The 12760-nt window shown below is 38.7% G+C and overlaps 1 protein-coding gene and 1 pseudogene across 2 annotated transcripts; one reads left to right on the forward strand and one right to left on the reverse strand.

Moving 5' to 3' along the window:
- Window positions 1-158: 158 nt before the first annotated feature.
- On the reverse strand, window positions 159-6583 carry LOC104743420 (regulator of telomere elongation helicase 1 homolog; annotated as a pseudogene). Its single transcript, XR_015579356.1, has 26 exons — window positions 6186-6583; window positions 6035-6101; window positions 5883-5958; window positions 5679-5743; window positions 5539-5586; window positions 5341-5441; window positions 5125-5260; window positions 4982-5043; window positions 4813-4886; window positions 4657-4727; window positions 4429-4516; window positions 4265-4343; window positions 4072-4161; window positions 3887-3989; window positions 3664-3757; window positions 3502-3585; window positions 3262-3418; window positions 2984-3165; window positions 2839-2883; window positions 2673-2701; window positions 2423-2592; window positions 2101-2340; window positions 1769-2019; window positions 750-1618; window positions 598-669; window positions 159-412 (listed from the first exon to the last, which is right to left on the reverse strand). The product of XR_015579356.1 is annotated as a regulator of telomere elongation helicase 1 homolog (transcript).
- On the forward strand, window positions 6268-12705 carry LOC109124535 (uncharacterized). Its single transcript, XM_010461464.3, has 12 exons — window positions 6268-7146; window positions 7841-8867; window positions 9132-9350; window positions 9432-9643; window positions 9764-9838; window positions 10333-10404; window positions 10483-10581; window positions 10782-10853; window positions 10941-11055; window positions 11181-11249; window positions 11327-11694; window positions 11959-12705. The coding sequence occupies exons 1-12, from the start codon at window positions 7006-7008 to the stop codon at window positions 12481-12483; spliced, it is 2994 nt and encodes a 997-aa protein (XP_010459766.2). The 5' UTR covers window positions 6268-7005; the 3' UTR covers window positions 12484-12705.
- The last annotated feature ends 55 nt before the right edge of the window (window positions 12706-12760 follow it).

A 12760-nucleotide genomic window follows, 5' to 3' on the forward strand; every position in this document is an offset into this window, starting at 1 on the left:
AGAAAATATAATTTACTTGTATCACATAATTGAGATCGTCCTGATTGTTCAGTTGTCTTCTCCCCCTTTCATAATAGTATAATGCAATCATTTTTTCAAATTAAATATTTCATAGGTAAGAGTTTGCAAGTTTTAAAAGGATTGCAACAAACACTATATATAGAAACTTAATTAATAATTTACTCAGTAGTTTATTTTTCTTTACACAATTCCTATATAAATTTGCTACACATTACAAAATAATAAATAATTGAAAAAGTTCAAATAAAATTTAGAAATCTAAGGCCACATTTTAATAAGTTTGCTTTAAGCCTCCGAAAAAAAAGTCAAACCAGCATTGCTGAAAACATCCTGGTTTAGACTTTCTTGCTTGCTTGTTGGCAAATCACGTGTTAGTAACAGCAAGAGATTCCTACAATACCAATCGGCAATAGGTAATGATTATGTTTTCACCAAATAAATTTGATCCAAGATTTTTATTATGTCACATCATTAAAATAACTTCACTTCTATTTCAAAATCTTTCGCATCTCCATTTGTTCCAAACTGAAACCTCATACTGGTTCTAAAGACTCAAGGGTATAATGCAAGAATTACCTTGTGTTTTAACGCTGTTTCCTTGCTTGCAGCATCATTCGTGACTTCTAGATGATCAGCAAAGAACAAAGTCTGCAAAGAAGTAAAAAGAGATTTTAATATCAAGACAATGCACTCTGATGATCGACTCACCAACTAAAAGTCATGCTTACTTTGCTCATAAACTGGACGTTTGATGAGTTTGTAGCCATGACTTGCACTCCAAGGCAGGTGTTTGGGACACTACAGAAAGGGCAAAAGATAGTATTGAAAACACATCCATCTTGCTGGCACCAAATACCCTGACCTTTTGAGCTTTCAGAACTTTTGCAGAGTCTCTGATTAACCAATGAGCAATCTGTCATGATAACTGAAACACTCTTTGGCATTTCTTCTTGAGCAGCAATACCTAATGTTTCTTTCAGAAGAGACAGCAAATACGCCTTGGACGACGAAGTCAACAAGCATTTGGGATGCGAGTCTTTCTCAGGGTGACCTAATGAACTTCTACAAAGTGAACAAGATATCCTTATCACTCTCTGATTCACTTCTGGAAAAGCATATGTATTGTCGTTTTGGGATCTTGATTCGCTACTACCAAACCCAAATTCAATTTTCCTTGTCAAACTCGTATGATCCGCAGGTCCAGTACTAGGAGCATTACTGATTTCGTCTTCTTCTTCAAGGTCAATGATGACTGGAGAGCTACTAAACTTTCTTCTCTTCAAAGCATTTGGAATTAACACTCATGTTCAAAGGCGACTCTGCTTCTAGAGTTGAATTACGTGTATCACCATTAATGGAAAATCTCTCTGGGGTTACTAGAACAGACGATTCAGTACCAAGAGGAGATTTTCTGAAATTTTCAGTAGATATATGCCTTTTTAAGAATTGATCAGGAGACCTAATAGATCTCAGACCTGTTGCTAGGCTAGAGCTTTCATTCTTCGAGCTAGAACCTGGACTCGCGGTTGCAATACCAGAGACAGAAGATGTTTCTGGATCTTCATCACAGTTGGTCGCCGACGAAACCTCACAGTACCTGCACATGACAGTTATAAAAGTTTGCTCAAAGATTTGTATAAATATAATCTAGCATCTTAATTCTTCTTGTACTTGAAACTAACTCTAACAAGTATGCCACTTTATGACAATTATGATGTGATCGAATTATATGGTTTAGTATGTTTACCCAGGCTCAGGCTGGACCTCGCAGTCAAGGTCAATGACTCCTTTATAGCATTCAGCTTCCTTTTTAACTTGAATGAATGTATGAGCAGGTATGTAACCTGGAGATGATTCAGAAAGCCGCCGCATGGATCTCGAACTTAAAGTTATTTTTGGTTTCACATCATTGTGAATTAAAACTTCGTTCGTAAAAGCGTATCTTGGATTCGAACTTTTATAGTCCTCCACGTTCACCACCCTCCTACTTGCAATATCCTGCACACAAATTCATCATCAGTAACAAAATGAATTCATGAGAAAACAGAAAAAAGTATATAGTTTCCTTTTAGAATATACCTTTGGTTCGACATGACTAGAATTGTTCTGAATCTGATTCTCTTTCTTTATGTATTCTTTGCTTTGGTTTTCAGAGGACAAGTTCTGCTCATGGGACTCTAACATCTTACTGTTAACTCGCACTGTTGAAAAAAGAACTTAATCCTTCCATAGAAGCTTCAAAATTATCATACAGCTTGATAGACTGCCTTAGCCACTTTGAAATAGACGCTCTGTTCCTTGGTTGTCTGTATCGCTCATCTAAACACCAAAACAAGACAACCTCAACAGAGCTACTGAAAAAAACAAAACGTTTAAATAGATATTGACGTCTTTTAATTACCCAAGAATACGATGGCACCATAATCAAACCTATGCCGGATACATCGCCCTGCTGCTTGATTTAACGCACTATACGCCTGTTGGCAATACCACTCACCGCCTCCAAGAAGGTTTTTAGATGATTTGTATGTATCATTATATTTTCGCTTCAGTTCGACTAGAATATCGTGCCTGCCAAGAAAGTGGTTCGTTAGAACCAAGAAGTTTTGGGAAGGAAGCTGGAACGTTTTAAAGGGAAATAGAACTCTTACAAGTTTGGAAATGGAATGCCAACAATTATCTGTATGTAGCCATCAAGGTATAACAGTCCATTCATAAGCCAATTTCAGTAGCATGAATCAAAAATATCTTAAAGTTTCTATTGCAGAAAAGGAGACAAACTCAAAAATACCAAGACAATGCAGTTGAAAAGGATACCACTGCCCTGGCCTTTTCATCAGAAAAATCAAGCCCTTCTGAAACCTGTAGAATTTGAACTCAGATCATGGCCATGCACATAGGGTCCCTTTAAATAAACATCAATAAGAGAAACCACCAGGAGCAAAAGAAAACAACAACAAACCTTTCCTCTACATACTGCAAGAAATGCAGATCCTTTCTTGTAATCATCTTGAGCCTCAGTTACAACAGAACCTGCTTTCTTAACTCTTCTATTTCTTCCAATCAATCTGTTCTTTCCGCTTATCGAATCATAATATTCCTTCAGAACAGTTTCGAAGTCGTCCGTGGCTCCTCCTCTTGGTTCTGCAACCAAGGACAGGTTATTTGAGATTTATGATAAGAAAACAAAAATGCAGCAACAGTTTTTAAATGAACACAGAAGATATAGATGTTACTTACCGATGAAAAGATCCCTTTTCAAGCAGAGCCGAGACCATTGTCCAGTTTCACGCCAACGCGTGCAGAGTTTTTCCATCAACTTATAGCTTGGAAAGAATACCAGAGATCCACCTGGTACAATGTTGCAAATTTCTTCCAAGGATTTCCCTAGAGTATCCTTCAAAGCAAATTAGAAGCATTGAGTTTTACAACACACTAAAACATCGTACTACAGTACAAAAAAAGAGCTTGAACCAGTACCTGGAATTCATATGCATCAGCTGTTTTATAACTTGCATTTAGAGGATAATTACCAGGACCACTGGAGATTGCACCCGCCCACACCTAGAACAAAAAATGTATTGTTAAAATCATACATTGACTTCTTGAAAGTGTTGGTAAGTGGAGAGCTTTAGTCAGAACCTGCAGATTAGGATCAATCACATGTGGAGCCTCTAAACAAGTGGCAAACTGCAACCCAAGTTCAGATGAGAAAGAATTCATCGGTGACAAAGTCCTATATTTTACAACAAAGAAACTCAAACTATATCATTACTGAAAGGGATGGCTCAAGAAACAATAAAAATTAAAAAAACCACTAGCCAGATGACATAAAGCAAATAGTAAGCAACAGGATACTGCTTACCCAGATGTTAAAATGAAGGATAAAGAAAGATCAGCTAAGTCTTTGAATACAACAGAGGGATTCATGCACCACAAACTGAACGTATGCGTCCAACCAGTATCTCCTGCATCAGGTAAAGCAACAATGAACACCTTCTGTTTTATACAGATGGGTGAAGTTTTCACACATAAAGATTTCACTTGTACCTCTCTTAGCAGACCGTTGTAAACCCATTTCGTAATCTAGGACGTGAGTTCCGTTTTTGGAAAAGAAGTATGTAAGTGTAGCAAACAACTCTGCATTAATATTTTTTTTGTGCAATATATAAGCTCTCATCCTCAAAATTACATCATAGAGATCAATGCTTAATAAAGTTATCCCACTCAAAAAAAAAAAAACCTTCTAGTGTCGTGACAGATATCCCACTCAAATAAGGCTTATCAGGGTCCATCTCTGCTGCCTCTGATTTTGTGATCGCCTTAACCAGTTAAGCACAAAGTCACATTCAAGCGTCGTAAAAAGTCATGCGGGTCTAGCCAGAAATCATAGAAAAAATGACTTACTTGATCAAGACATGCCTGTAATTGTGGCAAGTACTCTGGAGTGATATTGAATTCCTTGAGCTCTTTCAAAGCTCTGTCTCCAGTCCAGCTGTTATTGATAAATAGCAACAAAAAAAAGAAAGAATGAATGGAGTATATTGTAATACAAATCAGCTTGCCTCATAGAGTTTGGAACCATTTTGCAATTTTAAAGTAAAGTAGACGATTGGAAGAAAAGTTTCAACTTACTTAGAGAAATAGGGCTCAGAATCACGTTTTGCTAATGAATCTTTTTTACTTCCAATCCAACTTATCAATCCCTAAATACATAGAAGAGTCAATATTTAAAAAGTAGACGGCAAAGCATAGTTACCTCTTAATAATATCTTGCATATAATGACTTACCTCTACTACTTCATACAAGGGTTCATAGAACTCTGGCTCATCCGCACTCAACTGTTCTAGTTCATTCCGCAATTCTGCATAACGCATAAGCCAGGTTAGTAAAGCACATTTTTAGTGAACAAAACGATTAATTACTGCAGGGATATATAATAATTTGAGTAGAACATACTGAAAATAATCTCTTCTTCCAAGTTAATGCTTCCTGCTTCACGAGCAATGTCTTCCATATTGCTGTGGACAGTAAAAGCTTTTAGTAGACGGCCTTTAGCCATGAATATCATCAAGCATGCTAACAAGGTTTCTGAAGCTTACTGTGCTTCATCAAAGATTATAATGGCTCCTTTTAGATTTACTCCTCCTCGAATGACAGGATCAATTATATATGAATAAGGGCAAAAAACCAATCGTGCAACCTCCAACATTTTCCTCGAAGCAAAATATGGACAGCCTATAAAAAAAATTATTTGAGATTAAAGAAAACTGAAAAATACAAATAACTGAAAGAAAAATAAACCAAATCTAACTAACCTATAACAGTTTTCCCAATTTTTACAAGATCTTCAATGTCATGAACCCCATTGTGCTCGTTTTGCTTAAGTGATGGGTAAGCTAAGATACGACCGGCACCTCTGCAAGTTAAAGTAAACAGTTATATGGATTTTGACAAGGTAGCTAGAAACAAAAGAGGAAACAAAAATAACTTATAGATTATCAGGGGAAACTCACTCGAACTCCGGACATTTTGGGTTTTTCTTGTCTTTTAGAAGCAACCGACTAGAAAAAGAATGAATATAAATTATAATAGACGTTAGCATAGAGAGGGTTTATGAGGATAGTGAGATGTGTGAATATGGATGAAAATTGACCATTTTTCGTCTACGTTGTCTTTCCCTTGCACATGGCGATTAGTGCAGCAACGTTTCCTAGAACCCTAACACAATGAAAGATGAACCCACAATGGACAACAAAGAACAAATTACAATTTTAATGAGTTGCGTCAAGTAAAATATTCACTTGATTAAACCAGAGATAAAACAAGTTCGCAAGATCAAGTTTTATTATTGACATACCAATACAGCCATGGGCACTCTGTAACCAGTTTTTTTATACTCACGAATGACTTGAGTGATCTGAGCATGAGTTCGTCTAAGAGAAAAAAACAAACAAACAAACAGTCAAATGATTTGCAAAATTTCCAAAGACTAATGATGTAAATGCTTACGAAGCATAGTATATGGTGGGAATGTTAGGTGGTTCAGGTGGCTCCACATTGCTAGGCAAAGTAGTATCTGTTCAGAAATATAACCACGAATTAATAACTAATGAATCTTCTCAATCATAGAGATGCAATATTCATTAAGGACGCGACGAACCTGAGGGCTGCGTATTCAAATGAGAAAAACTCCCATTGGAAAACCGCGATAGATAGCTCTTTTGCCAAGCGAGAACAGAACAGAGTAAAGACAGAGACTTTCCCGTACCAGTGGGAGACTCGAGCAAAGCGTGGGAGTGACCTTCTCTCTGAGCACGATCGAGCGTAGATATGACCCGGCTCATGAACGCAAGCTGGGTTCCATACGGTTGATAAGGGAACTCAACTTGAAGGCCTCCGATCTGGTAGAGCTTTTTAGGGTTTTCTGGGTTTAGGGTTTGTTTGACTTCGTCCTTCGAATCCGATTTGCTGGTTGTGGAAACCATCTTCTTCGTCCCAGATCTGTCTCAGTGACGGCAGAAGTTGTAGGATCTGTTTTTGTTAAAAAAAAATATGGGCGGGAAAAATCTTATCCCTACCCTTCATCGCTAATTGTGTTACACAGCTTCACTGGCAAGCTTGATCACAAACAAAGCGACGACGTATAGTTTTCAATGTGACAATGGACCTTAATTGGGCTTATAAAGCCCATTTACAAGCAAGCGAGCCAAAAAGAAAAAAAAAAAAACTCGGAAGAAAATGAAGACTTGATTGAACATCTTCAACAAAAACGATTCGATCTTTTTTTGCTGTGTGACACTGTCATTTTACGGTTGTTTTTGTTTTTTTTATAATGCGTTTTAATTTTTTGATTTAATTAATTCATCGATTCGAATCGGGGCAAATTACGTCTGGGCAAGGAGAAGAAATCTGGAGATAAAGGGATTTTGATCTCGATTTCGAAGCTCGGATCTAAGTTTTTGAGGGATAGCTCTCCGGTGATGGCGGGTCAGAATCCTAACATGGATCAATTCGAGGCCTACTTCAAGAGAGCTGATTTGGATGGAGATGGTAGGATCAGTGGAGCCGAAGCTGTTGGGTTTTTTCAAGGATCTGGTTTGTCTAAGCAAGTTCTCGCCCAGGTTTACATTTCTTCTTGGATCTCTACTTTTTTTTTATTGTTTCTGGTGAGAGAATTGTTGAGTTGTTCCGGAGAAAGATCTCTGATTTGTGTGTTTCTACGCAGCTGATTTGGGTTTCCAAAATGCCGTAATTTTGTTTCTTCCATTTGAATTGCATTATATATCTTGAGATTTTTGATTAGCCTATGAACTGAATAAGGAATAAGAACTCAAGGGTGCAGATTTGAGACGCTGTTTTTGTGCATTCCTTCCTTTAGGATCTTGCTTCATAAGAGCAGCCTTTGCTAGGGATCTATAGTGAAGAAGTTATTGGTGTATGACAGTAAGATTCTAGAGGTTTCCTTGGTAAACACTTTTGCCATTTGGTTTTAGAGTAGTCACTGATAGGAAGGGCACTTGGTTTTTGGTTTTTGCTCGAACTTGACAGCATCTAGATGAGGATGTCATCATTGGCTTAGCCTGAAGATATTGGTTAATTAATTTGTTGCAACGTCAGTTACTATGTGGCTATGTCTCTTTTATCTTGAATGTCAATTCACGTTTTGGTACATTTGTGTGGATATAAGCTTTTTATCTTAGGTGTATTTGAATCTGGAAATTTCTCTGGCATACAATTTCAGTGTGGAGGGGTTCTATTTAGCGGTGTTTTCGATGTGAATTTTTTATACTGATCAGTTGTGTTCTGCATTTGTAGATATGGTCGCTTTCTGATCGCTCACGCAGTGGTTTCCTTGATCGGCAAAACTTTTATAATTCTCTGAGACTTGTTACAGTAGCTCAGAGCAAGAGAGAGCTGACACCTGAGATTGTTAACGCCGCACTGAATACTCCTGCCGCAGCCAAAATACCACCGCCCAAAATTAATCTTTCAGCTATTCCTGCACCCCGACCTAATCCTGCCGCTACCACAGTCGGTTCCGTACCCTCAACAGTTTCTCAAAATTTGGGGTTTGGAGGACCAGGGGCACCAAATGCGAATGTCAATCAGAATTATTTTTCATCCCAACAAAACCATCAAATGAGACCAAATCAAGGAATATCTGGGCTGACTTCACTTAGACCAGCGACTGGTCCAGAATATAGACCAAGTGCCTTACCGGGTCAATTTCAGTCAGTTCCTGTTGGTAGTGTTACACGTCCTCCTCAGGCTGGTCCCACTAGTGTATCTGGTCCTGGTAGTTCAACGTTCAATCTTAATAATTTGTATGCTGGAAACACCGGCGGATACTCGTCAGGCTTTGGAGGGGGAAGCATAGCAGCACCTTCTCCTGGCGTAAAACCAGAGTCACAAATTGATCCAAAGGCGCTTGTTGTATCTGGAAATGGAGGTGACATGTTTTCCTCTTTCCAGCAACCCACTCTGAGTAATTCTTCAATCAGTTCAGCCATTGTTCCTACTTCTGCTGGAACCCAACCTCCACCAAAACCTAATGCTCTCGACTCCCTACAGAGTACTTTCTCAATGCTACCTGCAGGGAATCAGCCACGGCCAGCAGCAAGTTCACAGCCTGCAGTGTCCTCACAAGGTCCATCCTCCGGTTTGCCAGCTGGATCTGCCCATTCAACTCCTGCTGGAAATAATCAGCCTCCGTGGCCAAAAATTAAACCATCTGATGTCCAGAAATATACAAAGGTATTTATGGAAGTTGATAGCGACAAGGATGGGAAAATCACTGGTGAGCAGGCAAGGAATCTGTTTTTAAGCTGGAGGCTACCCAGGGGTAAGATTTTTCTATCTTTCAGTCCACTTTACATGAAGAGTGTAAATTTTCAATTTGTATGTGAAATGAATTGTTGCCTCTGTTGAAATTAGATGCAATTCTGGATTGAAGAATCTTTTAAAAATTTGTGTTCTTGTCTCTTTTCTTCATGGGACAGGCCATTTCGCTGTTATGTTCATTTATTTGCTACCCTCCTGACGCTTATGTTTCTATAATAATATGTGCAAGTGTTTATGGTAACATATTTATTTTGCTTGGTTCCAGAGGTATTGAAGCATGTGTGGGAATTATCTGATCAGGATAATGATACTATGCTTTCTCTGAGGGAGTTCTGCATTTCATTGTATTTGATGGAGCGGTATAGAGAAGGCCGTCCTCTTCCGACAGATCTTCCTAGCAGCATCAGGTTTGATGAAACACTGTTATCTATCTCAGGCGCACCTACTCATGGATATGCAAATGCTGGATGGGGATCTGGTCAAGGTATTGCTCACATTTCATGCCTTTAGTGATCTTTTCCTTTTCCCTGATACGTTACTCTAAGTCAAATTTCTCTATTGGAAGGTTTCGTACAGCAGCCAGTGATGGGTGCACGGCCAATCACCCCAACGACTGGTATGAGACCACCAGTTCCTGCACCAGGCCCTCACCCTGGCAGCGGTATATCTTTTAACCAGCAAAGGAATCAAGCGCCAGGTTTGGATGATCCCAGTCACCTAGGTAATGGATATCCCGCAAGCTCAAATCTTCCAGAAGCAGCAGCTGATGGGGAAAAGGTGATCATTTAAATTTTCTCTTGTAATATGGACAAAAACATTATTTAAGCTTTAGATGAGCGATATTTCCTTATGCATTTTCTTGAAGCTTGTGAAACAATTTTTTTCTAATCTGCGTAGGTTGAAGAAAAGCAGAATGCATACATGGACTCCAGGGAGAAACTTGAATACTACCGGACCAAAATGCAGGATATTGTGAGTACTCCATTAATATTAACTATTGTTTGTTGAGAAGTGAGAAATGATCTTGATCTGTCTCAGATTTCTGTATTCGAATATAGTTAACTATTGTCGATGTAAACTTTGCTATATTTGTATGCATTAAATCCTTGAAGAAACTGTTAGCTCCTTTGATCGAGAGAATATTGGTATCTAGTTGATTTATTCTAAAAGTTTGAAGAAGATGGTGTGTATAAATAAGACCAATCGACTGGAATTTACCATCTAGATTAAGATGTAGAACTCGAATGTTATCTACGTAATGGTCTTGTAAGTTTACGATTGTTGCTCTCCCTGAAGTTCTGGCCTTATCGTATAGGACCGTAGTCCTTGTTTGAGGTTTTGCTATCTAGAGCTAGTTCTTCAGCTTGATCTTTATCTTATATACACATTATGTGTGTCAGAGAGTAGGGTTCTTGTGCTAAGATCCGTTTCTTATTATCCCATTTTTTTCTTCCTTTTTATGTCAGGTCTTGTACAAAAGCAGGTGTGACAATAGATTAAATGAGATCTCTGAAAGGGCTTCCGCTGACAAGCGTGAGGTGCGTTTCACATAGAAAATCACTTTCCTCATTTATTTAGAGGCAGTTCTGTCTTATCCAGAACAATTTCTGCTGCAGGCTGAAACATTGGCAAAGAAGTATGAAGAGAAGTATAAGCAAGTTGCAGAAATAGGGTCAAAATTAACTATTGAAGAGGCCAGGTTCCGCGAGATTGAGGTATGACAAATTCGTTTGCCTGCCATTTCAAGTGGCAATGCCTATGTAGCCGTATATTTCTTCATTTTGTCTATGTGCTTCTGCCTCCAACACTAGGCTTGTCGTTATCCACATTTTCTGGTGAAGGGGATTTGAATAATTTTGTAACACATCTTTCACGGAAATTTGTTACTTACTGAAGTTTTGCTAACCCATTCCAGGGGCGGAAGACGGAGTTGAGCCAAGCAATTGTGAACATGGAGCAAGGTGGTAGTGCTGATGGTCTCCTTCAGGTACATCTATTCTATATTCTTATGTGATGCATAAACTATCGAGTATCTGCTGTACATGCCTGATTTGATACTTTACTGGACATATAGGTCCGGGCTGACAGAATACAATCAGATCTAGAGGAACTGATGAAGGCTTTAACTGAACGTTGCAATAAACATGGGTTGGAGGTTAAGTCCAAGGCCCTAGTAGACCTTCCAGCTGGTATGACATACGGTTCTATCGCCTTGTGACTTCTTGCTTTCATTGTAGATGAATGCAAATTGCATGTATTTTGTAAACAAACAAATAATTTGGAATCTGTTATGTAATTATGTTGTGACTTACAGGTTGGCAACCTGGAATTCAAGAAGGGGCAGCTCTTTGGGATGAAGAATGGGATAAGTTTGAAGATGAAGGTACAATCCTAATCCTATCTTTTTATTACTAATACATTTAGATATCTATAGTTAACTGATAATCCTCCCACTGTTAGGATTTGGCAATGAGATTACTTTTGACAAATCAAAAGAGCAAAACTCATCTGGTGAGAAGGAAAACGGTGAGGTGGATGATGGTAAGGGGCCACCTGAATCGCCGACTCATTTAGATGAAAACTATGGACCATTTTCAGAAACCTCAGACCGCCACCATGAGAGTGAATATGGGACAACTCACAGTGAAGATGATTCAGGCAGAAGTCCTAGAGACAGTCCTGTCTCTAGGACTACTACTGAGATCCCGTCTCCAGATTATTCTCATGGAAAGAATTCGGAATTCTTTGATGACTCGAATTGGGCAAGTGCGTTTGACACTAACGATGATGTGGATTCAGTCTGGGGATTTGATGCATCAAAAAGCCAGGTTAGTACAGAATCCGTAGTGTCTTTCGATTTAACAAATCGTTTCATCCATCTAAATACTGTATCGAACCTTTCAGTTGTGATTATCGAATAGACATTAAACTGATCTTTTACTTTATACAAGATTTTGAAAACATGTATCGTCATTAAGTAAGTCCATGCTTTCAGATTTGGAATGGTGCATTTGCCTTCAGTATGCTGAATCATTTAGTTACCTATTCAGAGTCATAACCAAGCTTAGCATTTTGAATATGGACATTGGCAGGATGGAGATTATTCTGGATCTGGTGGCGATTTTGGTGGAGACACAGGAAGGGAAGATTCTCCAAGTTCGAGAAGCTTCGGCGCTCAGAGAAAGAGCCCATTTGCATTTGACGATTCAGTTCCCAGCACTCCACTTTCAAGATTCGGGAACTCTCCACCTCGGTTCAGCGATGCATCAGCGAGAGATAATAATTTTGATAGCTTCTCCAGGTTCGATTCCTTCAACACCAGTGAAGCAGGCGCCGGGTTTTCCTCCCAGCCCGACAGACTGTCTCGGTTTGATTCCATCAACAGCTCAAAAGACTTTGGTGGAGCTGCCTTCTCCAGGTTTGATTCAATTAACAGTTCCAGAGACTTTGGTGGTCCCTCGCTTTCAAGATTCGATTCCATGAATAGTACAAAGGATTTCAGTGGCAGCCATGGATACTCATTTGATGATGCAGACCCGTTTGGTTCCACAGGCCCCTTCAAAGTCTCTTCAGAGGAAAGCCCCAAGAAAAGGTCAGACAATTGGAACTCCTTCTAGCCTCGATTTTTATATCATTCCTTTTTAAATCCCTTTTTTTTTCCTCGCGTGATGAAACTTGTGATTGTTTCATAAAATCTTATAATCTTTTCACCCAATTCTGGTTTGGAGGAGACAATAGTGTTAGACTATTTGTAATTTGTAAAGTTTGTCTTTGTAATACTGTATCTCTGTTCTGTTATGAATTCACTTGCTTTATTATATAGAGAGATATTTGAGGCTTTCGTCGTGGAGAACAAATAAAAGAACAATGGAATCTGTGTACAATATTTTATTT

This window comes from Camelina sativa, chromosome 14 (genome assembly GCF_030686135.1).
Source record: "Camelina sativa cultivar CO46 ecotype springtype chromosome 14, ASM3068613v1".
NCBI lineage: Eukaryota > Viridiplantae > Streptophyta > Magnoliopsida > Brassicales > Brassicaceae > Camelina > Camelina sativa.